General features: G+C 53.9%; 2 protein-coding genes across 3 annotated transcripts in view; one reads left to right on the top strand and one right to left on the bottom strand.

The window, feature by feature from the left end:
* The window catches only part of SLC5A10 (solute carrier family 5 member 10), an 82,532-nt gene that overhangs the window by 21,118 nt on the left and 34,579 nt on the right, over positions 1–26,835 (top strand). The window contains exons 7-9 of one of the 2 annotated variants that reach the window (XM_078854521.1): positions 327–407; positions 6,611–6,816; positions 10,551–10,686. In XM_078854521.1, coding sequence (XP_078710647.1) covers positions 327–407; positions 6,611–6,816; positions 10,551–10,686 — 423 coding nt within the window. The remainder of the gene's footprint in view (positions 1–326; positions 408–6,610; positions 6,817–10,550; positions 10,687–26,835) is intronic. The other variant, XM_078854520.1, reaches the window with a different exon arrangement.
* Positions 6,154–26,835, bottom strand: part of FAM83G (family with sequence similarity 83 member G) — a 32,938-nt gene continuing 12,256 nt past the window's right edge. Inside the window, exons 2-5 of the mRNA XM_073361792.2 lie at positions 22,729–22,896; positions 15,338–15,462; positions 13,256–14,714; positions 6,154–7,331 (exon numbers count right to left, since the gene is read on the bottom strand). Of these exons, the coding sequence (XP_073217893.2) occupies positions 6,906–7,331; positions 13,256–14,714; positions 15,338–15,462; positions 22,729–22,896 (2,178 nt within the window). The 3' untranslated portion in view covers positions 6,154–6,905. The remainder of the gene's footprint in view (positions 7,332–13,255; positions 14,715–15,337; positions 15,463–22,728; positions 22,897–26,835) is intronic.

Here is a 26,835-nt window from a genome sequence, read left to right as displayed (position 1 = left end):
GCAGGAGCGTGAGAACATGGCGCTCTCGCTTCAGCTCCTCTTTCCAGATGAACCCACCCCGCCCTGCCCCGTCCCCTTCCTTTTTATCCCGTGCGCTTGGGACTCCTGCTCAGCCCTGACGGCAAGGCCTGGCACTCAGCCGCCTCTGCACCGTCCTCTATGTTTGTGGGGGAGCGCAACACCCTTACGCTCCCCGCTCTGCAACTGGAGGATCAATAACCGACGGACACGCCTCCAGGTGAATGGTTCGCTTTATTGTTGACATACCAACAAAGCCTGGCCCTGTGCCAACTGAGACCCCTGTATCTCGTTCCTGTCTCGTGCAGGGGGGCTGGCAGCTGTGATCTACACTGACGCTCTGCAGACGCTCATCATGATAATCGGAGCTGCCATCTTAGCTGTAACAGGTAAGGCCAGGGAGCTGCACAGACATACCCCCTCCAAGGAAATCTCTTTCCTCATGCAACTCGAGCAGTCTTAAAAATAAATTAAAATACCTGATCTGAGCGAGTCACGTGCCCAGACGTTTAGGGTGAGATTCGCCGCTCTGCGGACGGCTAGCCAAAGCCTGCACCACTTACGCTCCCCTGTGGCCGTACCCCCATGTGTGCACGCCCTGTGGGTCTAAGTGCTGCACAGACTTCGTGCTGGGTCTCTGCACTGGGGTGAATTCCCCGCCGCGTGCCCTTCCTGTTTAATTGTTCTACGTGGCAGGCTCCCGGTATCCATGTGATCGATCTAGGATGACAGGCTGGTTAGGTGATTGATTATCAAGTGGAACTTCAAGTTTTTCTCCAGGTAATTCCCAGCTGTTGACTCCCTGGGTGTTATTTGAGGCATACCCGGAAGGGATCCACCCACATCAGAACGCAGCTTCCTCTGATCTTCTCTGAAACATGCACAGCAGAAGCCAAGGCGTGAGAGAGTCTGCGTTCCATGTGCGTGCAGCCAGGGAGCTGGAACCGGCGCTGGGCACTCTCCTCCCTTCCTCAGGGTCTTCCTCTGGCTTTGCTCTAACTTCATTCACAGGCATTTCCAGGTGCTCCTCACTGGAGCACCTGAGTGAATTTAGCCTCACAACACCCCTGTGAGGTAGGGAAGTCTCGTTCTCCACCTTTTCCGGATGGGGCACTTAGGCGCCGAAGGGTTAAGACACAATTTTCACAGTTGGGTGTCTACCGCTAGAGCAGGTCTACACCCAGAACGTACAATGGCACAGCTACGTCTCTTAGGGGTGTGAAACCCCCCCCCCCCGAGAGACGAAGCTCTGTTGCCCAACCCGCGGCGTAGACAGCGCTAGGCTGACAGAAGAATTCTTGTGTTGAACTAGCTGCTGCCTCTCGGGGAGACGGATTGCCTACGCTGCTGGGAGACCCCGTCCCGGGGCCGTAGTGAGTGTCTACACTGAAACACTGCCGTTGTGCTGCTTTAGCCGTTGGAGTGTACACACCCTAACTCCAAAGTTAGGTACGTCTACACTGGGGGGGGGGAACAATGTGGTGAAGAGTCTCGGAGCCTAAGTAACTGGCCTGATTTCAGAGGTGTGTCCCCCCCCGCCGCGCGTACAGCTCAGCACCTGTTCTTTGAGGGGGAGGGAAGGGCACAGTCTCTGATGCCATGTATTGACAGAAATCAGACCAAAGGCAAACAGCAGCCAAGGCTTCAACCGTACAAAAAGGAGCAGGACAATTTCCCCCCAAGTAGTAACCAGACCAGAACCACTGTCCTGACCCTAACAGAGGTGCAGATCAAAAAGAGGGCCGCAGAGAAAAGAGAACTAAAGGCCCTTGCATACTGCTGGGCATTCGGTGGCACCTTAAAGACGAACAGATTTATTCGGGCATAAGCTTTCGTGGCTAAAAACCCCCACTTCTTCTGTTAGTCTTTGAGGTGCCACCGGACTTCTCGTTGTTTTTATGGATACAGACTAACACGGCTACCCCCTGATGCTGGGTATTGTCACAGGTTTGGAGCAGGCAGCTGAACAAGACATCCTCTGTGTATACTGGTTTTGAATCTGGCCCCTGTGCAGGAGTGCAAGTTTGGGAATGGCATGCACACAGGTGTGCTAAAGTTCACAGTCCACTCATGTGGGGCTGTCATTCCCAAATGCCTCTTTGTCACCCTTTAGCGGCTAGATCACGCAGACAGGGTTGAATCCACTACTGCCACCCAAGTGCAAAATATCTGCTCCTTGAGCTCAAGCAGTAGAGGCCTGTGCAGAGGTCACAGTTTCGGTCCCCGCTGACTACTCATTCTGGGCTGTCATTGCAGAAATAGTCGACAGCACAATACTTTGAAGAATAGCCTCAAGTGGCCAAATCCTGGTGGGAAATACATGAACCACGTGATTGCACAGAGACCGAGTTTGTATGGGGTTCATATAACAAACAGCTTCCTCCACCAGGCTGTTCTACAAAAACTGAGCAATGACCACACAGTTGGAAGTAGAACTGGGCAAAACTTTTCATCTGAAATTTTTGACAGTTGAAACTTGCAGATCCCAGTCAACTGAAACATTTTGTGAACTTGGGTCGATTTCCGCAAATATTTCCAGTAAAAAAAAGTCGAACAAAACCCAATCGCCCTAAAAACAATTCCAAAATCTTGAAATGAAACATTTTGACATTTTCAGAAAGAAAGATTTCAGTTTTGGGGGTTGAAATGACTTTTGGTTTTGGAATTTCCTCCCCCCTATTTTGTTTACCCCCCCCCCAAATTTTATTTAGAAAACGCAAAAATGTAAAAAAAAAAAAAAAAAAAAAAAGTTTGAAATTGAATTAAAATGTTTCAGTTAACAATTTTTGAAAACCTGTTTGGAACTGCTAGCAACCCGACCTTATTGTTGTTAGTAGGTAAACTGAAGCAGATCGACCCAGGCCTCTGGGCTGGGATCCCCCTATCCAGCATTAGCCCGGGGCCGGCTCTCCCAAATGTGGGCATGCTCACCCCCTGCAGCACTCATGCGAACAGTCCTTGTCCCGCACGCACCTTGTTGTTGTGGCTCATGGCATGGTTACCACGGCAAGTCATTGAAATCACGGCCTAAATCCCTGATCCCTTTTGGCGTACACCACAAAAACGTTAATCCTGGTGTGTGAACTCATTGGGCGTTAACGAGGCAGCTGTGGGGCAAATTCTCTGCAGGCCTTCCAAACTGCAACATCCCTTTGTTGGTCCACACCTCCTGTGTGTGCAAATGCCAATGTTGCTGCATGAAAACTGCTGCCTTTGGAAATACTGCAGGTCCCGGAGCCCTGAGTGCATCTACCTGCTTTCCACTATGATTCAGCATTTGCTAACTGCCCGCACTTAGAGAGCATTTATTGTTGCTTCCCATCCGCCCAGGTCTTTGGCTCATCCGCACCGGGATTAACCAGGTGTGGGCGTGTAGCCACTTCCCCTTTCACAAGGACAGGGTGAGTTTACAAACACTGATCCTCTCCCCAATACTCAAAGTGGTGTTTGCGTGTGAGATGGCTCGAGTCCTCAGACAATGCTCGGAAAACATCCACCTGCCCCCTCTGGCTGTGGTCTGGGATTGAGGGTCCCAGGACTAAACCGCAGACTTCTGGGGCAGAAGAGACCATCAGGATCATCTAGAGTCTGACCCTCCTGCCCATCGCAGGATGTAGAACTTCGTCCAGCCGCTTCTGTAGTGGGCCCATAAGCTCTCCCCGAGTTACTGAAGTCCCCATCTCGCATGGCCATGGAACTGCACTGAAATGGCAAGACACCAAGGGGGGAGTAATGTGCAGTTCTGGGGCGTTTGGATCAGAGTTTAGCCAGGCTCATTTCTGGGAGGGGGGAAAGCCCCATCCCAGCATCCCTACCGTGCAGGGAGCGGGGGCGGGGGATGAAGAGGAGAAGGTAGATGGATGGATGTTTTTCTACAAGAGCTGCTCACGCTCAAACCGGCAGGAATCCAGGGCAGTGCTGGGCTGTGTCCTGCGGGAGGTCAGACCAGTGGATCATAATGGGTCCATTTGCCCTTGGAATCCATGAATAAAGTCTGGGCTCGGGGCTGCCATTACCAGAGTGTGAATTCTCAGTAACGAATTCCCAGCCAAGGATGCCTGTTTTTGGGAGCATCCGGCTTAGGAGTCTGAAGATTCGGACACAAATCCGCAGCAGGCTGGAGTGTGAAAGGCTCATAAGAACATAAGAATGGCCCTACTGGGTCAGACCAAAGGTCCAACTAGCCCAGTATCCTGTCTTCCGACAGTGGCCAGTGCCAAATGCCCCAGAGGGAAATGAACAGAACAGGTAATCATCAAGTGATCCATCCCCTGTTGCCCATTCCCAGCTTCTGGCAAACGGAGGCTAGGGACACCATCCCTGCCCATCCTGGCTAATAGCCATTGATGGACCTTCCCTCCATGAATTTATCTAGTTCTTTTTTGAGCCCTGTTATGGTCTTGGCCTTCACAACATCCTCTGGCAAGGGGTTCCACAGGTTGACTGTTCTTTGTGTGAAGAAATACTTCCTTTTATTTGTTTTAAACCTGCTGCCTATTTATTTCATTTGGTGACCCTTAGTTCTTGTGGTATGAGAAGGAGTAAACAAGACTTCCTTATCTACTTCCTTATCTGCTCCATGGGGCAGACCCAGCAGATGGCCAGGCCTTTCACCTGGCCCCCAGTTTTGGCCTGGGCCCAGAGGAGCATTACCAGGGCGTTCGGTTTCCATGGGCTGCACTGTTAATTCTCTCGGCTGCCAGCCGCTGTGACTTACGGGCACTAGCTAGTCATGAGGGTGGCAGCCCTGCCACAGACCCCTTCAAAGGGCACAGAGAGGAAGGGTGAGGGGACGGTGGGAGGGTCAATACTGATCTGGTAACCCCACGAATCTAACCTGCTGCTAATGCCAAGGTGCTGAGAGTTGGGCGGTCAGAGCTGGGGGTGGGGGGGCATTAGATCTGGCTCCCAGTTCAGGCCCCGCTCTGATTCTCACAAAGCAGCAGCGCAGAGGAGGAACGGAAGGCGAGATAGGGACAAGCTGCTCCCTCCACCCTGCCCATCGCTTTAAAATAAATTCAGCCCCAAACACGACAGGTTGTGCTAAAAGCAGCCCCTGATATCCGGGCCTGGGGTTCGCCCAGCCCTTCATAGTGGGGCTGCTTCCTCAACCTTCCCCCAGACGGCTACCTCGCCTCTGCCCCGTCCGCTGCGGCGTGGGAGTCTGTGCTTGGTGCCCAGCGGGGGCCTGGCCTGGGCAAGAGGAGACTCTGGCAGCTCCTCCTGGGCGTGAGTAACGGTCGCTGTGCCGCACCGTGTGCTGGGGATGGGATGCAAACACACCTGCAGCACCTGCTCTCATGTGAAGCTGCCAAAGACGGGGGTGTTCCCGCTCCCGCAGGGATTGGCTTGGAAGGGCGTGCTGAGGAAGGGGAGGGGCATCCTCCCTCCTCCTTTTGCAAGCCAACTATGTTGCCTTCCCATGCATCCGTGGCCAAAATCTCCTCCCGGCTAGCCAGGGTAATCCCACTGCCTTTAGCGGGGCAACTGCAAGGTGAATTTAGCCTCCGTCTCCCACCGGCTGCGAGGAAGCAAGCCTGGATTCCCGCATGGCAGCTCCACTCGGGGCTGCAGGCATCAGGGCTGTCGGGCAGCTGGGTGCTCCGCAAGACCCTTGTGCCCCAATGAGTGACACCACTACTTAAGCTGGCAGGACTGGGAGTGGCGGGGTGGCGCTGAAAGCAGGCTGCTGGTGGGGGGGGTCTATCGCATGGGGTTCATTTGCGAGTGGTTGCCCAGGCCGGGGATGATTTGGGGAGAGCGGGGAGCTAGGCCTTTTGCACAGGTGTCACTTTCACCCCCGGGGAATTAACTGCCCCAGAGAGAAGATGCCATTTCTCAGGGTACATCTGCGCTGCAGCCGGAGAGGTGAATGCAGCATGTCCAGACATCCCTGCGCTAGCTTTGGTCTAGCTAGCTCCTGTCCCAATAGCAGTATGGTCTAGCCACTCAAGTACCTACCCAGGACGCCTGGCGGGCTTGGACAGCCCACGCTCGCTAGGTCAAAGCGAGCTCAGATATGTCTACACCTCCTGCAGTCACACCTCCGCTCGCAGTGTAGATGGACCCTAAGAAAACCCAGCGAAGTGAGTCTGTATTGCACTTGGGTCTAGGTGCCCAGAGACGATGGGGCTATCAGGTCACTACCTAGATCGATACAAAATGGTCTGACCCCTGAGCCAAAGGGTGGACCCTGCACTTAGCCCCATCACGAATCAGGTCAGTCGCTACCTCCTCTGGTCGCGTTTACCACTTCAACAAGAATGTCCCACTGCCCGGGGACCTTTGTGCTTTAATAAAAGTGACTCGTTGGAAATACAAACTCAGTGGCAAGAGCGTCCCAATGGGGAGCCTGGATCCAGGACCCGGGATGTGTCCCCTGGGGGGGAGCATGAATCTACCAGGCCCAACTATGCAAAACACTAGCTGATGCATGTGTCTCTTAAATAAGAATAAAATTCCACTGTAACGTGTAGTGGTTCTTTCCCAGGCCCCGCCTCTCGGGGCAAGCGGGAAGGGAGGAAAGATTCTGCCAGCTGATCTGCTTGTATTTCAGTGCTCTAATCAGCCTCCCCTCCCCATTCCCTTCCAGCCTTTAGCAAGATCGGAGGATACCAGAACCTGGCAGAGGCTTATTTAAAGGCTGTTCCGGCCAAGATTATCCCCAACACAACATGCCACCTGCCCAGAGTTGACGCTATGCACCTCTTCCGAGATCCCGTCTCGGGAGACCTCCCCTGGACCGGCATGACTTTCGGGCTCTCGGTTTTGGCCACTTGGTACTGGTGCACCGACCAGGTAAATGTAAACATGTTCCCCCTCCCTCGCGGAATTGCACCTCCCCGCTCAATGGCCTCTGAATACTTGCAGTCCACCTGCTTTGGTGCCTACTGGTCCTTGCAGCTGGCGGCCCCAGGGAGCCTCCGTTTGGAGTCGGTGGAAACCTGCTGGCCTCCGCCCGCCTTGGTCTTGAGGTGCTTGAACTGTGAGAGTTTGGTGAGCGGGATGCCAAGTGGCATCCTCACTTCGTCCGCTGTCCTCTGGTTTTCTGGGAGGGAGGACAAGGGCTTGCCAGTTACTCTGCTGATGCCTTGTGAGAGGTGGCCGGGCTGCACGTTCCTGGTAGAACTGAAACCTTTGCTTTGCCAGTATGGCCGGGGGCTGGTGGTTGCGGTGGGTTTTTTAGCACTGGTTCCGTCTGCCTTGTATTTGCTGGGCCCTGGGTTTTTCTCATGTCTCAGGGTATGGACGCCCCCTCTGCCTTGTCCTGGGCATGCTGGGTTCCTGGATACATAGTGGTGGAAAGGCTGGCCCTGTTTGATAAAGACAAGAGAAGAGAATAATGGTTACTGGCAAGAACTGGTGGGACACACGCTCTTGAAGTGCTATGAGTGGGCCTGGCTTTGCCACTGACTCACTGTGCAACCTTGGGCAAGTCCCTTTGCTGTTCCCTAGCTATAATTCTCCTCGGGTTTGGGGTCGCTGGAAACCCCCAAGAGAGAGAATTAAGCCTTAACCCAGCATTTCCCAATGGGGTTTCTGTGATAGCTTGTCCTCTATTTCCCCCAGAAATTCACAGCATCCCGTAAGTCTCCAGAGATACCTCAATGCTCTGCCTCTGTACGGTAGCCTAAACACCCATTGTGACCCTCTGTGTGGCTTAAGGCAAGATTCATGCAGCTGCAAGTCCAGGCTCTGGGCTTGGAGGGGCCCACGGGCCAACCAATCTGAGTGGTGGGGAAGATGGCACCTGAGAAGGATGGAGCAGGAGGTGACATTGGTAGGGCAGGGAGCCAGCAGCACTGTAGCATTGTGGGAGTTGATTAGTTGTGTAGAGGGGCCTTTACATCGGGTCCGGGCCCCAATAGTCTTAATCCACCACTTACATAGACTGGATATTTGTCTCCCTCTGTTTCCATCCTATTAGCTGGTTAAATACCCTGAATGGCTCCTTTTCGCCCCAATCCTGTGCTGTGGGCTCCCATGCCAGTCTGCAAAATGGACGCAAAACCACACCCAAATCAGATGCCTCCACTCGTGCGGGAGGTCGCATTTCACACCCACTTCACCCCGGGGTAAATGTGTCAGCACATCCTGGGCGTGTCTTTGTCCCAGCTCTGCCCTGAGGCTGACATGGCCCCACACCCAAGCCAGAGTGGCCTCTTGGCACTGGATCCATGCAGAACAAACCCAAAGGTACCCAGCTGGACGGTGCTGTGCAAAAGCCCGAGCTGCGAAGGCTTTGAATGTGTTGAGACAAGAGCAAATATTTAGATAACAGAGACAATTGCTAGGAGCCCAGGCAATGCACCATGCGTGTTTCCACCACGCCTCGTCAGCAAACAGGATCCCTGGCACGAAGGTCTGAGCCAAAACACATGGGCTCCTTGCAGGTGACCCATTAGGCTGCAGGTCTGGCCCTGCCTCTCTGTGCCTCCTTCCCATAGCCTCCCACTCTGAATGGCTTGGGCCTCCTGACACCCCGCTTTCTAGATGGGAAACTGAGGCACAGCGAGACGAAGTGACTTGCCCAAGATCTCATGGAGTCTGTGGTGGAACAAGAACTCGAAGCTGGGTCTCTCCAGGCCCAGGTTGGCATCCCAACCCAGGGACCGTCCTTCCTCTCGAAGAGCTTTGGATAAGTGATGAGTGCCCCGATTGATGCTTGTCAGGTGGCACCTCCCCATCCTGCCCCTGTGCCATCTACTGTGAATCAGCCTCATTTTGGTTCCTTGTCAGGGGAAATCCCAGGCGAGACTGGCAGGCTGGTTCTCGTGCCGCGTGGCCGTGATTCAGCCGTGCGACTTCCTCTGAGTCACTGCGACAGGGACGCGAGAGCAGCCTCCGCACTCGGCATCTTCCCCGGCTGGTTGGACGGAAAGGCCGGGAAAGAGCCACTCGACTACCTGGGCCAGCCCCCGCCTGGGTTGGTCGCTTGGGTCTGTGGGCCTGAGGCGTGAGGAGTGAGCCCGCGGTAACTTCGTGGTGGCTGTGGGGTGCCTGCTCGTTGCAGCTGTAGACGACGGGTCAAGGCACAATGTCAGGGAAAGCCTGGCCGTTCTGACTTGGGACAAGGCTTCCGGCCCCTCCAGAGCGATGCTGCTGCTTAGGGAGGTCACCGACGCAGGCCTTTCCCGGGCCCCAAGATTACAACAGCAACGGGTCAGGGTCAGGAGCACTTGGCACCTCTGAACAGGTGGCCTAGTAATACAGAGAGCTGCTGAGCCCCTGAGAATGAAGCCGTGGGGGTTGGCAGGGGCTGTTTAGCTGAGCTGGGTTTTTTTGCAGCCCTTCCACTGACTTGGCTGTTTTAGGAGAGGCTCCGAATCCAGCCCTGCCATTGATGGGAGAAGCTTGGTGCCAGCAGAGACCTGGGAACCAGCCACCCTTGCTCTACGTTCTTGGCTTTGCTATTGAGTTGCTTGGGCAAGGCACTGAACGCCTCTGCCTCGGTTTCCCCATCTGTGAAATGGGAGCACTAATGCAACAGCCCCGTGAGTGAGGCTGCGTGGGCGGGTGTCTGTTTGGTGCTTGGAAGATGACAGTGTCAGGCCTCGCACGCTCTGGGAATGCTCCGTCCATTGTGTCCCCCCTCCTCCACTCACTGCTACGGCACCGCAGAGACGGGGACGGAGCAGTGGGATGCTCAGCCCGCGTGTAAGGACAGCACAGAGAGGCACAGCAGGCAAAGCAGGAGGGGCACGCATGGTCATGGGACGCAGTGAGCACTAGTGGGTTTGTGTGTGTAGGGTTGGATGGCAGGGCTGCCGTTTACATGTAGGTATATGTTTTTGAGGGGAATCTGGAATTTAATTGTGTGTGTGTGTGTGTGTGGGGGAAACGGCTCCTTCATTACAGGATAGAGAGGGTCAGTGTGAACGGGAATGTGCCACACTGAACCGAGGACTTAGCAATGCTTCTGTCTCTCAATATACACGGGCACATTCTCCTGCAAATTCTCCCCTTGCTCGAAGGCTTTGTCTACGCTGCACTTTCGGCGGTAAAACCCGCCCCCCACCGCGTAGTACACGACTACCGCGTAGTGTAGACACAGCCTCCCTGACACTGGGAACAAAGACCAAGAGCCTGTCACCGAGCAGCACTCCCGCATTGCCAGACTGAGTGTCGCGTGAGCCGCTAGCTCGGAACCCAGCAATCCCACCTGATTGATCTCAACCAAGGCCGAGCGCAGCGGCGTTCCTGCTCTGTTGTGCAAGGCTGCGACCTGCGGAGACGACCTATCCCAGCATGCAGTGCTCTCGCTTCAGCCCCGTGGCGGGCGAGGTGGAACCTTGCATGCAGGGAGCTGGGATCTCCAGCGGGGGAAGTCCATGGGCGGCACTGGGCCGTTCTGATCTTCTGGAATAATCCCAGCAGATCCTGTTCGGAGCAGAACTGCAGCCCTGCAGGATGCGAGGACCAGATGGGCCTGGGCTGCAAAATTTGGGTCGAGTTTGGACATGACACGGGGGTTGAGGCCCAATTTCTCAAGCACTAAGCTGCAACTGGTCATGTCTCCATCTCTTTTGCAGGTCATTGTGCAAAGGTCTCTCTCGGCTAAGAACCTGAGTCACGCCAAGGCCGGCTCCATCCTGGCGAGCTATTTGAAAATGCTGCCGTTGGGGATTATCATCATGCCGGGGATGATCAGCCGGGTTCTCTATCCAGGTGAGGTACAGACACAGCAAAGGGGAAGTGTCGGCAGGGTTTTATAATTTGCCTGTCACTGAGCAAAAGCCGCTGCGGTTCAGAAGGGCAGCTTGTGCCACATTGGGACAGCATGCTGAGTCCCTCTGCATGGACACTAGCCAGCCCGCAGGGTGCTCTTCAAAAAGCATGGGATTTGCCTGAGTATCCTTGGTCAAAAGTTCCCCTTTTCCCCTCCTAGTGTGTGCAGGGCACCGTGGGCTGCAGTCCCCCACCACAGAGGTGGCTGCATTTCAGTGGTGGTGTATGCATACAGCTAGTGAAATGCTTTGGAAGGAGTGTTATGTTGTTGTGTTGGAGATGAGGTGTTTCAATCCCAATTGGGTCTAGGGATATGTGTGTGGGCGGGGGGGGGGGGGGGGGGACAGGGTTAGGGCTGAAATTCAGTGGCACCAGCTCTTCTTATAGACTCATAGATATTAAGGTCAGAAGGGAAAATTATGATCATCTAGTCTGACCTCCTGCACAATGCAGGCCACAGAATCTCACTCACCCACTCCTGCGGTAAACCTCTCACCTATGTCTGAGCTGCTGAACTCCTCAAATCACGGTTTAAAGCCTTGCAAAATGGTGCAAGCTTTGCAAGATCATCTGATGTGGTGAGATTTCAGCAGCATCCAAATGGGAAATAGGCCCTTTCCACTTCGGGGTTCAGTTTGGAGCCAAAACTCCACAGACTGGCTGAGCTTTGGGATGCTGGATCCTTAATGCCCCACCGAAGTTCACAAAGGTTCAGAGGAGAGGGTTGCCGTTTAGGCCCATCGCTAGCTGCTGGGCCACATTCCTATCTGGTGTAACTCTTCCATTAATGACCCTGTGGATTCTGGGCTTCTACAGGTTACACCAGGGAGGAATTTGGCTTGCTAACGGCTGGTTGAGATTTCTTGTGTGTTCCTAATGACGACCACTTGACTCCTTGGTGTCTTTTTCCTTCAAAAAGAAGCTACTGTAAGAACCCTAATCACAAGACAAAGCTACCTGGCCAGTTTTTGGACACAGTGGCTGGGAAGCGGGGCCAGAGCAGACTGCTTTATAGCAATGCTTGAAAGGTTTTGGCACAGCCAGCTTTACGCAGTGCTGGGATTTTCGGATGAATGAGTAAAACTGCATTGGCTGTTCGCTTAGCATCTTCGCAGGGACGTATATTGGGTCTGGGCTGGTAAATTTCATTGCCTATAGAGATTAGAGCTACATTGAGGACTGGATCCTGAGATCCTGTATACCTGGGTAGCTCCAATTTCTGCCCGTGGAGGATCAGTTCCCGAATGACGGAACGCACTGAAAGGTGGAAAGGGAAAGCTGGCCCTGGACTAATTTTTGTGCCTTTAGAAAAGGAAATGTAGCAAGAGGTGAGCAGCGAACCAGCAACCTCAGTGTTCGATGCTAAAAAGCGGGGTGTGTCCAGGCACGGCCACACCTTGTGGGAACAGCTGTCCCACAAATAAAACCAAGCCCAAATGATCAGCATGTTCCTTGCTGTGGCTCTGCAGCGTGAGTAGGCCTGAAAAGTGCTGACTGCGGACTGTTGCAATGTTCTCCACCATCCCTATTTCACTGCACTGTCGCCGTGTGCCTCTGAGTCATTCCGCGCCAGGTGCTGTTCTCTTTGATGCTAATCGTTTTTTTATCAGGAGCTAAACAGCAAGCCTGGGAGGGACCTGCCTGCCTGGGCCACCCTGGCCCCACCTGTGCGTCATGCCATGGCACATGTGTTTGTTGCTGAAAGGGCCTTTTCCTGGAGCCTGAAATATGGCTTGGTGAAAAGAGCTTCACAAGGGGATGTGGGGGGCTGTTTCTGCTCTGCTCCCAGGTGGCCCTTAGCCCCTCTCGCAGGTTATGTCTGCACAGCAGCTGGAGAGGTAATGTCCCGCTTGGGTAAGCATACGGTCGAGCCACCCCTGGACGTACCTAGGATCCCAGAGGTAGCAGCATCAGGGCTGGCCTTATGGGTGGACCACATGGGCAACCACCCAGGTGCCGTGGTCTAGAGGCATGGACTGGGGAGGGCCTGGGGTGCGAGGTTGTAGAAGGGAGCTCTGGGCAAAGGTGGGGAGCCAGAGGGGCCTGTTGGCCAGGGGGAATGGTAGGGGGGGAGCCCCGAGAGGCAGTAGGGGTCTGGGGGGATGGATGGAGAGGCAGTGAGGGTCTGGGGGAGTAGGGAGCCCAGGGAGGCAGTGGGAGGGTGGGGAGGCAGCGGGGGCCAGGGCAATGGGGGTCGGGGGAGCCTGGGGAGACAGCGGGGGCCGGGGCAGTGGGAAGGAGCCCAGGGAAGCAGCAGGGGGTGGGGGAGATGGGTGGGGGGCCTGGGGAGGCAGCGGGGGGCAGGAGGAGTGATAGGGGAGCCTGGGGAGGCAGCAGGGGCTAGGAGGGATGCATGGGGGGCCAGAGGAGGCAGCAGGGGTGCCAAAATACAAGCTCGCCCAGGGTGTCATGGTCCCTAAAGCCGGCCCCGAGCAGCACGCGGAGCACAGGCAGGCTCCAGGGCAGGAGAAGGAATCAAAGAAGAGGCTGATATGACAAGCCATCCTACCTGCCCGGCCTTGCTGGCGAGTGCTCCCTTTCCATCCAGGACAGCATGCGGGCTATTGCCCGTTCCCAGCACACACCTGATCACCTCGGTAGCATCGTCCCGTCTCAGGCCCGTGTCCTCCAAGCGCACGTTTGGCGGCGACTGCAGGCTCCCCAGGGGGCTGACGTAGGTGCCCCGGCTGATGTGGGGGTCGCTCATTTTCCTTTGCAAGTGCAGGTTCCCCCCGTTGGGGATGTGATCGGAGTTGGTTCTCCGGAGCGGCCCAAAGCGACCTCTCACCTCGAAGAGTTCGTCCGAGGTGGAGGAGGCATTGGAGGGGTGGTAGCTGTGGGTGGCCGAACTGCTGGAATAGCTCTCCTGATCGCTGAGTGTCAAATAGTCCTCTTCATCGTCCTCCCCTTCCAGGCCGTTTGCGGGACACATGGCTGCTGTGCCCTGGGCTTCCTGGAATACGGCCGCCTGCCTCTTCAGCTGGTGATGGCTGGCCGCGGCTGGAGCTTGTGCGGGGTTTTCATCCGGCCTGTAATCTGCGTTTGCTTGCTCGGCCCCGTGGTGCAGCTGCTCCTTGGCGTCCCCGAGCAGGGCAGCCGTGTCTTTGCAGAGCACACCGCTTTTGGAGATAAAGTCCGTGACGTCAACTGTCCGAGGCCTTGGCACAGGGGGCCTGACGTCCATCTTCTGTGTCTCTGCGGCTGTGGGCTGCTTCAGGTGCTGGCTCATGGCCAGGATAGCCAAAGCTCCTTTCTTGTCCTCCCCAGGACTCCTTGCTTTGGGGCTTTCTACTGGCTTGGGAGCTTCCTTGATTGGGGTCGGAGAGGTGGCTGGAGAAGGCTCTTGGCTTCTCTTGGCTTTCAACTCCTTGTTCTTTAGCATCTGCCTGTGCTGGACATTGGCGTGGGCGACGTCACAGACCTTGATGCGGTTCATCTGGGACAGCTTCACATTCTTTATAGTGGGGTCAATGATGTTGATGTACCCCAAGATTTCGCTTGGGTCTGGGTCTGGCTCCACCCAAGTGGGCAGGTAATCGAACATGTTGGCCTTCTCCATGTTGAGGAGGCCAGGATGGATGGGTGGGGCTAGGTCAGCCATGTCGTTTTGCTGCTCGGCACTTTGGCCCTCGGGAAGGGCCTTGTTTTTGCTGTCCATCATGTTTCTGCCAGTGCCCACCTGCCTCTCGGACGACATCTTGCTGATCTGTTCTGCGCTCTTGGCCTTCACCAGGGCATATTTTGGGTTAATCAACTTCTTCACCACTGCATTGGCTGGGGTCACGGGCATGAGAGAGGGCAGAGTGAACGGCTCAGGTTCTGGCTCCTCGTCCATGGGAATGGACTTCAGGCTGACCCCCCGGGACATGAGATAAAGCTCCTGGAACTGCTTGTCAAACGCTTCCACCACCTGGCCGGAGAGGACTGAGATGACATTCCTGTCGGTCCTGGCTGCGGACCAGGTGAAGCTGGAATGGAAACCAATCAGAAACAGTCTGAGTGCATGGCAGCAAACCCGGCCTTGGTTCCCCTGCTCCCTGGCTTGCTATTGAGACTTGAATAACTCAACCCCGGGCCCAGTTCTGTGCTCTCTGGGGCTGGCTAGATCCTGCGGCCTTTTGGGCCGAGTTCATAAAGGGCTGCCTTCTACTGCTGCAAGGGCTTTATGTGCATCTCAGCCTAGTTGCTTCCTCAAACACATGTTCTAGTCCGGTCCAAGGGGCAGGAGCGGGGCCTTAGAAGCAAATCCTCACAAAACCACCACCTAATTTAGCAGGAGCAGCAGACTTATCTCAAGGCAAGTCTGGGGTTTGATGACCGGAGGTGAGAGATTGGGATTGCTGGGTATCGGGGGTGGGGGGCAGGTCAGGTTCACTGGGTGTCGAGGTTTGCAGGTCAGGATCGGGGTGCAGTAGCAGCTGTTACACCCACTGCATGCTGCCTGGTTCTACCCACTGCTCTGACTCTGCACTATCACGAGGATCAAAATCCCCTAAAAAATAAAACGCCGACCCGCACGGTTCCTCTGTGGCCCAGCTGAGGCTGACCCCGTCCGGCGTGGGAATAGCTGACAGAGCTGTCTCTGGATTACCTGTAGGAGCCGCACATAGCCCGGTCGCCATCCAGGAACATGAACTTCTGGGCTAAGGCACCTTTGAACTTCGTGGCCGAACGGGTGAAAAATTCCGTTCCCCCCGTGCAGCGAACGCGGAGATTCTGCAAAGCAAAAGCAAGGAAGCAGGTGGGAAAAGAGTCCCGTGGCCGGACAAAGATGCTTCTGGCCTGCCTCAGTGGACTCTTGTTTAGGGCTGAAAAATTGAGTCTCTCTCCCTGTTGATTTGCTCTTTTTTTAAATGGCCATTTCCATTTATTGCTCCCTCTGTTGGCCAGCTTGGGCTTGATTCTGCTCTGAGTGGCGCTGTTATAAATCTGGATTAACTCTGCAGAATTGGTCAGTGGTGCTCTGGTTTCACACCACCGTCACTGGCTCTGAATTTGGCCCCTTGCCTCAATAAAAAGGCAGAGCTCTTATCTTCAAAGCACCATTCAGACCTCTGCATAGACACTGACTAATCCCCACAATAGCTCTGAGAGGTGGCTCAAGCCTGGTTTACATGCAAAATGTCGATTGATTTAGCTACGTCACTCAGGGGTGTGAAAAGTTCACTCCTCTGAGCGCTGCCGTTAAGCCAGCCTGAACCCTGGTGTAGATGCAGCTAGGTCGATGGAAGAATTCTTCGGTCACCTGGATACTGCTGCACGGGGAGGTGGATTTACCTCCGTTGAGGGGAAACTACCCTTCCATCGATGAAGGAAGCGGCTATGGTATGGCGCTGCAGTGGTTTAAGTGAAGCGCTGTGGTAACACCCGTAGTGTAGACATGGCCTAAGTATTATCCTCCATGGCTGAAGGGAACTGAGACACAAGGAGGTTAACTGACTTGCTCCAGGCCCCACAGTGAGTCAGTGAGGCTCACCTGGGACTAGAGTTCAGGAGTTTGCTGCTTCCCCAGAATGCCTAACCTGGCTTTGTGTGGATTTTCTGCTTTCTGCTGTGATTATACCCTTTTCACGGTCACCCACTGGCTGGAGCCTGGGATGGGATCGGCCCTGGGTGAACCGCAAATGCTTGTCACCTGGAACGGACGTTCGGAGAGTGTTCCAAACTAGCTTGTACAGTTGTATTACTGACGGTGAAATAACTGGCCGCCAGTTAACTCAAGGTAAGAACGCTAGTGTGGACTGACCCGTAGGGACGTGGAGAATACCCCCATGTGCCTTCAGATCCCTGTATGGGAAGCACATTAGAAGCTAAGTGTTGTTGTTTACATTTCCACATCCAGGAAAACAAGCTAGAGGCTGACCTCATTCTGTCACCAGATTCAGTGCATCCCTGTTAACTTACTATCCTTTAACAGCGCATTAATCCAGCTCCTCCGTCTAGGCCAACCCTTTTCATAAGTTCACAAAGGACCATTAGAGGCTCTCGGGTCACACCCAGCAGAGCAAAACACCCAGGTCTCAAGGTATGTTTCATTCTCCCTCCTCCTCACTCTCATAGCAGCAACTGCTTTAAGTAAAATGTGTTAATCTCCAGTGGGAAGAAAACAAAAGTGAGCGCACACAAAGATAGATGACTGTTCAGAAAACACAACAGCCGCTTCCCCCAACCCCTGAATCACTGCAAACACTCAGCAGCTGCTTAAGAAACTGTCTGGCTTTCCCAAGCCTGTGCGGTATTCACCAAGTGCATTGAGCCTGCTTTGTAGACACTGAAATAACGACTTACATTTCTTTAGCAGCTTTTATCCTGCATGATCCGGCTCAAAGCACTTGCCAAATAGGGTCAGGTTCTCTGAGGTGTCCTGGCTGCTTTGCACCATTCTGGCAATTGACTTCCGTGGGTATTTCTACACTGCCAGCCTCCCAACCCAGGTAGATAGATTTGGGCTAGTGTGACTCTGTCCACCGGTGCCGGGAAGCTCAGTACCAGAAGCAGTCTAGACACCCCCAGTGAGAGCTAGGTGGGAGAATCCAACCTGGACTCTGTCTCCAGGGATCTGCTGTTCCAGTCCTGGCCCCGTCCACAGCTCTGCCAACGCACCAGGGTTCTCGCCGGCATCCCCCCTTGCGACTAGCCTGGATCTTTCCTGAGCTGAACATTAATCTTAATCTCAGGGCTGGGTGGCTGACATTTAAACACCACACAGCCCAGACGTATGGAAATCACTTCCCCATGCAACCCTGGCCAGGTAATGTGATGGGTAAGAGAACACCAGGCACCTGTCGGATGCCGGGGCTGTGTTGCCTACACATATATGAGCTTTCGTTTCTCTCTGTGCCGCAGTCCCTAGGACAAAAAGAAAAGGAAGACTTGTGGCACCTTAGAGACTAACCAATTTATTAGAGCATAAGCTTTCGTGAGCTACAGCTCACTTCCTCAGATGCATATCGTGGAAACTGCAGCAGGCTTTATATATACACAGAGAATATGAAACAATACCTATTCCCACCCCACTGTCCTGCTGGTAATAGCTTATCTAAAGTGATTTCCAGCACAAATCCAGGTTTTCTCACCCTCCACCCCCCCACACAAATTCACTCTCCTGCTGGTGATAGCCCATCCAAAGTGACAACTCTTTACACAATGTGCATGACAATCAAGCTGGGCTATTTCCTGCACAAATCCAGGTTCTCACATCCCCCCCACCCCCATACACACACAAACTCACTCTCCTGCTGGTAATAGCTCATCCAAACTGACCACTCTTCAAGTTAAAATCCAAGTTAAACCAGAACATCTGGGGGCGGGGGGTAGGAAAAAACAAGAGGAAACAGGCTACCTTGCATAATGACTTAGCCACTCCAAGTCTCTATTTAAGCCTAAATTAATAGTATCCAATTTGCAAATGAATTCCAATTCAGCAGTTTCTCGCTGGAGTCTGGATTTGAAGTTTTTTTGTTTTAAGATAGCGACCTTCATGTCTGTGATCGCGTGACCAGAGAGATTGAAGTGTGCTCCGACTGGTTTATGAATGTTATAATTCTTGACATCTGATTTGTGTCCATTTATTCTTTTACGTAGAGACTGTCCAGTTTGACCAATGTACATGGCAGAGGGGCATTGCTGGCACATGATGGCATATATCACATTGGTGGATGCCTGCACATCCACCAATGTGATATATGCCATCATGTGCCAGCAATGCCCCTCTGCCATGTACATTGGTCAAACTGGACAGTCTCTACGTAAAAGAATAAATGGACACAAATCAGATGTTAAGAATTATAACATTCATAAACCAGTCGGAGAACACTTCAATCTCTCTGGTCACGCGATCACAGACATGAAGGTCGCTATCTTAAAACAAAAGAACTTCAAATCCAGACTCCAGCGAGAAACTGCTGAATTAGAATTCATTTGCAAATTGGATACTATTAATTTAGGCTTAAATAGAGACTTGGAGTGGCTAAGTCATTATGCAAGGTAGCCTGTTTCCTCTTGTTTTTTCCTACCCCCCCCCCAGATGTTCTGGTTTAACTTGGATTTTAACTTGAAGAGTGGTCAGTTTGGATGAGCTATTACCAGCAGGAGAGTGAGTTTGTGTGTGTATGGGGGTGGGGGGATGTGAGAACCTGGATTTGTGCAGGAAATAGCCCAGCTTGATTGTCATGCACATCGTGTAAAGAGTTGTCACTTTGGATGGGCTATCACCAGCAGGAGATATTGTTTCATGATTTCTGTGTGTATATAAAGTCTGCTGCAGTTTCCACGGTAAACATCTGATGAAGTGAGCTGTAGCTCACGAAAGCTCATGCTCAAATAAATTGGTTAGTCTCTAAGGTGCCACAAGTACTCCTTTTCTTTTTACCAGCAGGAGAGTGAATTTGTGTGGGGGGGTGGAGGGTGAGAAAACCTGGATTTGTGCTGGAAATCACTTTAGATAAGCTATTACCAGCAGGACAGTGGGGTGGGAATAGGTATTGTTTCATATTCTCTGTGTATATATAAAGCCTGCTGCAGTTTCCACGATATGCATCTGAGGAAGTGAGCTGTAGCTCACGAAAGCTTATGCTCTAATAAATTGGTTAGTCTTTAAGGTGCCACAAGTCCTCCTTTTCTTTTTGCGAATACAGACTAACACGGCTGCTACTCTGAAACCAGTCCCTAGGACAGCCATTCTACTGCTAGCTGGAGAGGTGAGAGGCTCACGAGTGCTCTTGGGGGCCAGGGCTGGGTTAATACCCTGACGGTGAGCAAATTCTATGCCCTTTTTAGGGCAGGAAACCCTTCAGTCAGAGAGCCGCTTGATGGCTGGAGCCATGTGGCTGCATTCCTCAAGGTAGATATCTGCTGTACCAAGAGTGGTTTATGGCCCAGTGGTTAAAGTACAACCAGGAAAATCAGGAGTCAGGCCTGAAAGTGAAACCAGAAGATTCCCAGCCATCAGGAATTCGTGATAACAGCCACACGCCCATCTGGTGCACGAGGGCTTTTGATCATTGCTCTGCAGGTAGGTAGGATCAAAGGCGTGCCCTGCTGGCTTCAGTCACTGCTGGGAAACCCGCCCATCCGCCCTTTGCATTCACACAATGCCTGCCCTGGCTGATGGGCTTATGCATCCAGTGAGACTTGGTAACACTGGCTAGCACGGTCCAGATCTCTGGCCCTAGCACTGGAGAGAACTTTCTCACACAGCTTGCCAAAGTACGCAGATCCCTGACCTGGAACATTCTTGGATGTTTTCCAGAACAGAGGCTGCCAAATAGTGCTTGATATTGTGGGAGCAGGTGAAATGCCAGCTGAAGGACTAGCTTGAGAGCACCAAACCCATGGTGATGCCCTGTACCCAGTTTCTTATTTCTGTGTCGCAGACATTCGTGATGCTGTCCAGCCAGGAGAACCTGATCCCTGCCCCCCACAATGCACGGGCCTTGGACACAGGAACACTTTGATCTTCCCTGTTTTCTGCGTGTGGCGCACTATAGTTTAATCTCTGTGATATTTTGCTCTGCCTAGTTGTGATTCTTGATCCTACATGTTTCAGAGTAACAGCCGTGTTAGTCTGTATTCGCAAAAAGAAAAGGAGGACTTGTGGCACCTTAGAGACTAACCAATTTATTAGAGCATAAGCTTTCGTGAGCTACAGCTCACTTCGGTCAATATAAAAACCCCACCAGCATGATAATTCTCTGTTAGCTCAAGTGGCAGGGGCTTGTGTTGGGAGGGTCTGCGTTCTAGCCCTGTTGGGCCTGGTGTGGCCGATGTATTTAGCACAGAGGCAGCCATGAGATCCTGTTGCCAGGGCCTGGTTACAATACGTGTCTCTCCTGTTAAGATAAGGGGACAGGAGGACAGGGACATTGAAGCCAAGTTGCTCCCTGCCTGAGTGTGAACACACCCTGTGCTGGCAGATTCCTTCCGTTGTTACTCTCTCTCCATGGGTGCCGTGTCGGGCTGGGTGTTTGACATCACCGTGGTTGGAGCCAGCAGCTGTTCTGCTGCCATCTGGCCCTGCCTGCCATTAATGGGAATGACCAAAACATTGTTGACAGCTCGCAGGAGACGCTGGGGGTGTGTGTGTGTATCCCCCCCCATCCCGCCTCCTTGCTGTTGCAGCGTGTGGAGGCCCTGGAATGGGAAAGCCTTGTTTGTTGTTTTCAGCGGTCTCTTCTCTTCCCCTGGCTGCAGGGTTGCCTGAAGGCGATAGACCCAATCATCCCATAGGCTTGCCACAGAGCTACTGACCTGGCGGCCAGAGAGCCTGGCTGGGCAGAACCAGGCATGCGGGGCTGGAGACTCCACAGATCTTCCCCCTGCTGAATGGCTGGGCTGGGGGGCTGCAGAGGCAGCTCCGGGACCTTGGGGGAGGATTCCTAGCCCTTCCCTTCCCCGCTGTGTGTTTCACCTGTACCCAGATCAGCTCTTCGGCCTGCGTGCAGTGGGGACATGGGGCTGGATTACGCCTTCAGGGCCAATGCTCCTTGCTAACTTCTCCATCATGCCCCAGGCCTTTCCCACCTCCTCCAGCAGCCTCCGGGTCTTACACGTGCTACCGATACGGATAGCCTCCCCCACGCCTCAGAGACGCCTGTGCCCTGAAGAGACAGCCGGCCAATGGATCCTGGCCTTCCAAACATCCCCTTTCCCAGCAGCAGACAGAGCTGGGTGGGTGGGCTGCTGTGGTTTGGGCCTCACTGGGCACCATTATTAATTTGTATTTGTGCCCAGCCAAGCAGCAACGTCGGCCATTTCCCAGACAGGTCCACTCAAGGGCCTGCGGGCCAGCGAGAAGGCATGGATTGAAGCCCTATGTGGCAGCATGCTGGCCCAGGCATCAGCCAATCTGTCCTGCTCCTTCCCTCCACTTCAACCTCTTTGTATTTCACTCCAAGCCTGGCTCTGAGCTGGCTGCCAGCCACGCTTCGCTGGACGGCCTAGGCCTGGACATCAGCTTCGGCCTTGTCTACGGGAGAAACCGGCACTGATTTAACTCGACCGCTGCCGCCTGCTTTGTGGATGCTCTCAAACTGAAATGAGAGCGGGGGCTGGGGACACTGGTAGAATAACTCACTAGTTCTGAGCAGGTGATCTCTCAGCACTCTGCGAAGGAAGGCAGCATCGTTATCCCCATTTTACAGCTGGGGAAACTGAGGCACATTGCAGGGAGGTGACTTGCCCAGGGGAAGAGCTGGGACTAGTGCCAAGGATGCCTGATTCTAAGTGCAGCACCCTAGCCACTAGGCCCCACTACCTGGCTTAGCCAGCACTCCCCTTCATTTTATACAAACACTCCCTTCCCCCAGAGGTGCCCAGAGGGGCTAGCAGGGGCCTTGCTGGAGATCTGCACCCCATTTGTGCCTAGAAGGAAAGCTGGGCCTCAGGCGTGCTTGTGGGGATCACATGCCCAGCTGGCCTCTTTCTGCCCCCTCCTGAGCCAAGGCAGAGCTCTGAGAACGAACCAGGAGACGTTGCAACGACTCATGGCACCATCGGCTTTTCGGCCTTTGAAACGATAATTACAGGCAGCGCGAGCGCCGTTGCTTGTAAACTGGGTGAAAATACCAGCTGGAATGGTCTCCCCTGCCGCCGAGCTCCCTTTGTTTAGCCAGCTGTGGGCCCAGCTGTGGCGTCCCGAGTGAGAGGCAGCCCTCCATTTCAGGTTGTCATCCTGTGGGCGTGAGAGAAATGTGCTGGCCAGGGCACTCGCCAGTCTTAACGCTGTGTGCAGCTGCAATTCAGTGCCATTGCCTTGAGGATGCCAGTGCAGTGGGCCTGGTTCTCCCACACCCGGCACTGTGCATCGTCACCCAGCCAGGCTCGTGTCTGACATCCCTTTTCATGCATTCGCTGTGCACGGAGGTCACCTAGGACACCAGGGCAGAATCAAGTCCGATTTTTCTATCCTAGCTTCTGGTTGACTAATCCTGCTTGCCTATAGCAACCCACAGCATGGCACCATGCCCTCTGTGCCCCTCTTACCTTCAGGTGCCCGGCGTGCATCTGTGCTCGCTCGCACATCTGAAGGAAGTATTTCACGTTGGTCTCATCCACAATGATGTAGACGCCGACTTTCCGCTTGAAGCCTGCGTCCAGGAGGTCCTTGAAGATGTCGACGTCCGTGAACATGTCCATGACCACAGCCACGACCTGTGGAGGGAGGGGAAAGGGCAGGAGAGAGTGAGTTCAAATGATATACACAGGCTAGAGTGCCGTGAGTAGCTTCACTGACTGACCCCTGCTGTTCCGCCTCAAGTCAGGGACTGAAATTATTATTACTTATTACAGGATCCACGCCCCCCTCCAGTTGTGTCCCAGGTCCCCATTGTGCTAGGCGCTGTACAAACACAGAACAAAAAGACAGTCCCTGCCTTCCCTGATCCCTGGGGCAAGACCAGCCCTGTGAAATGTTTACTAGTCCTCAGTGTGGTTATACTGGTGCCATCCAAGTGTTTCTAGCCCTCTAAGGGAGTGAGATTTCCCTCTGATTTACCACGCTACTTTCCCCACCAAGGCAGTTCTCACATGATTTTATCTGCCTCTGGATTGACACCCGCTATGTAGAATTCTGCGTGGTACCAACAGGAAGCCAGCAACCCCCCTGTTCAAAGAAGATCCAACATCAGTCGCCAACTCTAGCGGACTGGGATGTAGCACGTGCTCAGTGCACGTTGGAGCTGAAGTTGGAAGCATAGCAAGACGGACATCAGGGTGATGTGAATTGAACTGCCAAGATCTTGTGATCTGACTAGGATGCAAACAAATGGGGCTCACCTGGTGAGGACCCCGTATTTCCCTGGCAGGGAGCTGCACTCGGAGCAGGTCCCAAGACTAGGACCAGTAGCACGAACTCCCATCAGAACCACACACACCCCCCCAGCTCAGGGCCCTGATCTTGCAGGTGCTTATGCACTGGTGGTACCTTTACCCATGGAAGCAGTCTCCTAGAAGTCAATGGAAATTACCCCTGAGGCCATGTCTTTATGAGAGCTGGACCTTACTCAGCTCTGCAAACTCACACTGTGCCTTGAAAATTCAGCCCCCCGCTGTGAATGGAGCCCTGGGGCTCTTGCTGGGTCCCCCCCACCAATACACAGAGGATATGGGTCAGTTACAGCTGCCAGCTATTGAGCCTTGACTCTTTAGCTCAAACTGTAGCAGCTCATGCTTTGAGCACCGGAAGGCCCTGGTATGTTGGCCAAGATGGCAGCCTTCACACACGCTTTGCAGAATGGAGACACCAAGATATATTATCCCCCTCTCCGAGAAGCTGGGCCTAGAACCTGGGTCCTTTAGCTCCAAAAACACAAGCGTCTACTGCTTGAGCTGAATGCACCCCCCCGTTTCCCCACCGCTGGTCAGAAGAGCCCCGTGGAGGAAGCACCCCTTGAAAATCCCCACGCTACAACTCCACTCTCCAGTCTACCTGAGGTAAGCGCCACCCGGAGCCCACGCCTCAACCCCCAGCCCCAGCCCTGAGCTCCCTCCCACACTCTGAGCCCCCTCCTATACCCCAAACCCCTCATCCCTGGCCCCACCCCAGAGCCTGGACCCCAGCCGGAGCCCTCACCCCCTCCTGCATGCCAACCCCCTGCCCCAGCCCAGTGAAAATGAGCGAGTGAGCGAGGGTGGAGGAGAGTGAGCGACAGAGGGAGGGGGGATGGAGTGAGCCAGGGCAGGGCCTCGGGGCGGGGTAGGGGGCAGGGCGGGGCAAGGGGGTTTGGTTTTCTGCAATCAGAAAGTTGGCAACCCTAGCCTGCAAATGCCTTACCTCTTGCTGCTCCCAGAAACACCCAAGATTCCCATATCCGAAGGATGTCAGAGCTCAGAGTATTGCTCCCAAATGCTATCCTCCAAGAAACGAGGCCTCCGTGTGTTAATTACTCATGTCAGGCCAGGCCTCAGCTACAGTGTGCCTCTTTGTAGACGGCCAGTTTCACGGCTTCCCCTTTTGGTTTAGGTGTGTCTTTCGCTCTGCAGCGGGGAGGAGGGGAGCAGGGAAACCTGACCGTAAAGCCACAAACATTGCCCGGATGATTTAGGGCAGCATTTCCCCACAGGTGTGCTGCGGAATTTTTTGAAAAACTACATATGAGAACCAAAAACCCTTCCCTTGTAGTTTGATTTGTGTCAGAGCCGTACTCTAACATCGTTAATTTTATTGTCTAGACTATGAATTGCAAGGGCGGTACACAGCTTAAACTGCGGCAATAAGAGGGTGAGTTGATTTGGAGACAATATGGTGACGTGCCTCAAAATAATTAAAGGTATCAATGTGTGCCGACACAGAGAAAAGTTGGGAGCCACGGACTTTGGGCCAGAGGTAAGACCTGCAGTGACGTTTCCTTCCTTCTTAAAAACTGGCTCGGCTGCAGGCCGGCAGTGTTGCTTGAAAGTCGCTGGCAGTTTGTCGTACTTACAAGGGATCACGCCTAGCTGCTCTGTTTAATCAGGTGCCGTGACTGAGGAGAATTTGTGCAGTTTGGCTCACTGGGAAATATACACTGGGTAGAACCAACCGTTCCTTTGTTGGATGGAAATACGTGTGTGTCCCTTCCACCGGGCTGCCTAACTACAGCATGTCATGGCTGGCTGTGTCGCGTCTTGCTGCCTGTCCTGTTTTGTTTATATGACCCACTGTGCTGGTTAGGATGCCGTTCCCTATGTGCAAACAAACACAGCTGTCAGAGTAGCAGCCGTGTTAGTCTGTATCCCCAAAAAGAACAGGAGGACTTGTGGCACCTTAGAGACTAACAATTTTATTTGAGCATAAGCTTTCGTGGGCTACAGCCCACTTCAAAAGATCCAGTGGGGGGGAGCTGACTCCCTGCTGGTTCAAAGCCACCTCCTGGTGCGGTTCCCCACCACGGGGACGTGTGCCATAATCCACCATAGCACGAGCTGTTATTTTGGGGGGGCCAGTAAGGAGCCATGGCAGGTTGCTGTGGCAGGGATGAGCGGCAGGGGGGCGATGCTGTTAGCCTGTATTGCGTGTGCGGCATTACTGTGTCCATAGCCATGGGCCGTCATCTTTGGGGCTCCAGTCCTGCCATTAGACAGCTCCATGACTGAGCTTTGCCCTCCGCAGCAGGAACGTCACCCGGCTCTTTAAACGCCTCCTTTCGCAGGGTCGTTTTAAACCCCAAAGCAGCACTCGGTGGAGCTTCGCTTGAGCTGTCCAGAGGAGAGCCGCATACCTGCCGTGGCCCCTGCGGGCTGGCAAAGCCTGCAGCTGGGCTGGGGAGAATTCCCTCGGTGTAGGCGTCGCACAGGGCATCCCTGTGCCCATCTCCCCTCATGAGCCCTGGTGCAAGAGAGGTGTGTGTTGGAGGGGTGGGTGTTTGTAGCGCCAAGTCCTGCAGGATTGCCATCCCTCGGATCAGCCCCCAGCCTCAGCTGCGCTTGGGCATTTGCTTCATCCCCAGGAGGCTTGGCAGGGCACACAACGGGGGCTTACTGTCACATTTGCCCTCCTTCTGCCAGAGCTGCGAGTTGGCGTGGCACAGAATCTTACCCTGTGTCTGTCTGGGAATTCGCCCCCTCCAGCAGGGCCTGATCTCAGGGTTGAGCTCAGCAGAACAGCAGTCGGAGCTGCATGGGGTTAGTCAAGTGACATGCAGGGCGAGGGGAAAGCACAGCTTAAAGCCAGCAGGGGTCTGTTCAACAGCCCGGCAATGCGGAAATGCCACGCGGGGATAGGAACCCAGGATCAGACCCATGTCCAATAGTCCGGTACCCAGTCTCTGAGAGGGCCAGCCCCAGGAGGTGTGCAGAACCCGGCAGTAGGCGCTCTGGGGAAAGTTTCCTCTCACCCTCTAGATATACTAGCTGATGCGTTGTCCCTTGTCTGCTGAATACCCCATCATTTATTTTGAGGCTCGGAGATTTTGGAGCCTGAGTTTCCCATGAGGCTTTGCACGCTGCATGGAGAGAGGCCATTCTTTCCCAGAGCTCTTGTACGTGGCACATATGTCAATCACATGTCAAACAGCTGATGCTCCACCTCCATTGTGCTGAAGTGCAAGCTAAAACCGGGACTCCATTCACTGCCTTGCCCGGCACGCTTGGGAATTCTCCTGCAGTTGCTGT

Source organism: Lepidochelys kempii, chromosome 10 (genome assembly GCF_965140285.1).
Source record: "Lepidochelys kempii isolate rLepKem1 chromosome 10, rLepKem1.hap1, whole genome shotgun sequence".
NCBI classification, from domain to species: domain Eukaryota; kingdom Metazoa; phylum Chordata; order Testudines; family Cheloniidae; genus Lepidochelys; species Lepidochelys kempii.
This window is presented reverse-complemented; position numbering and strand designations above follow the sequence as displayed.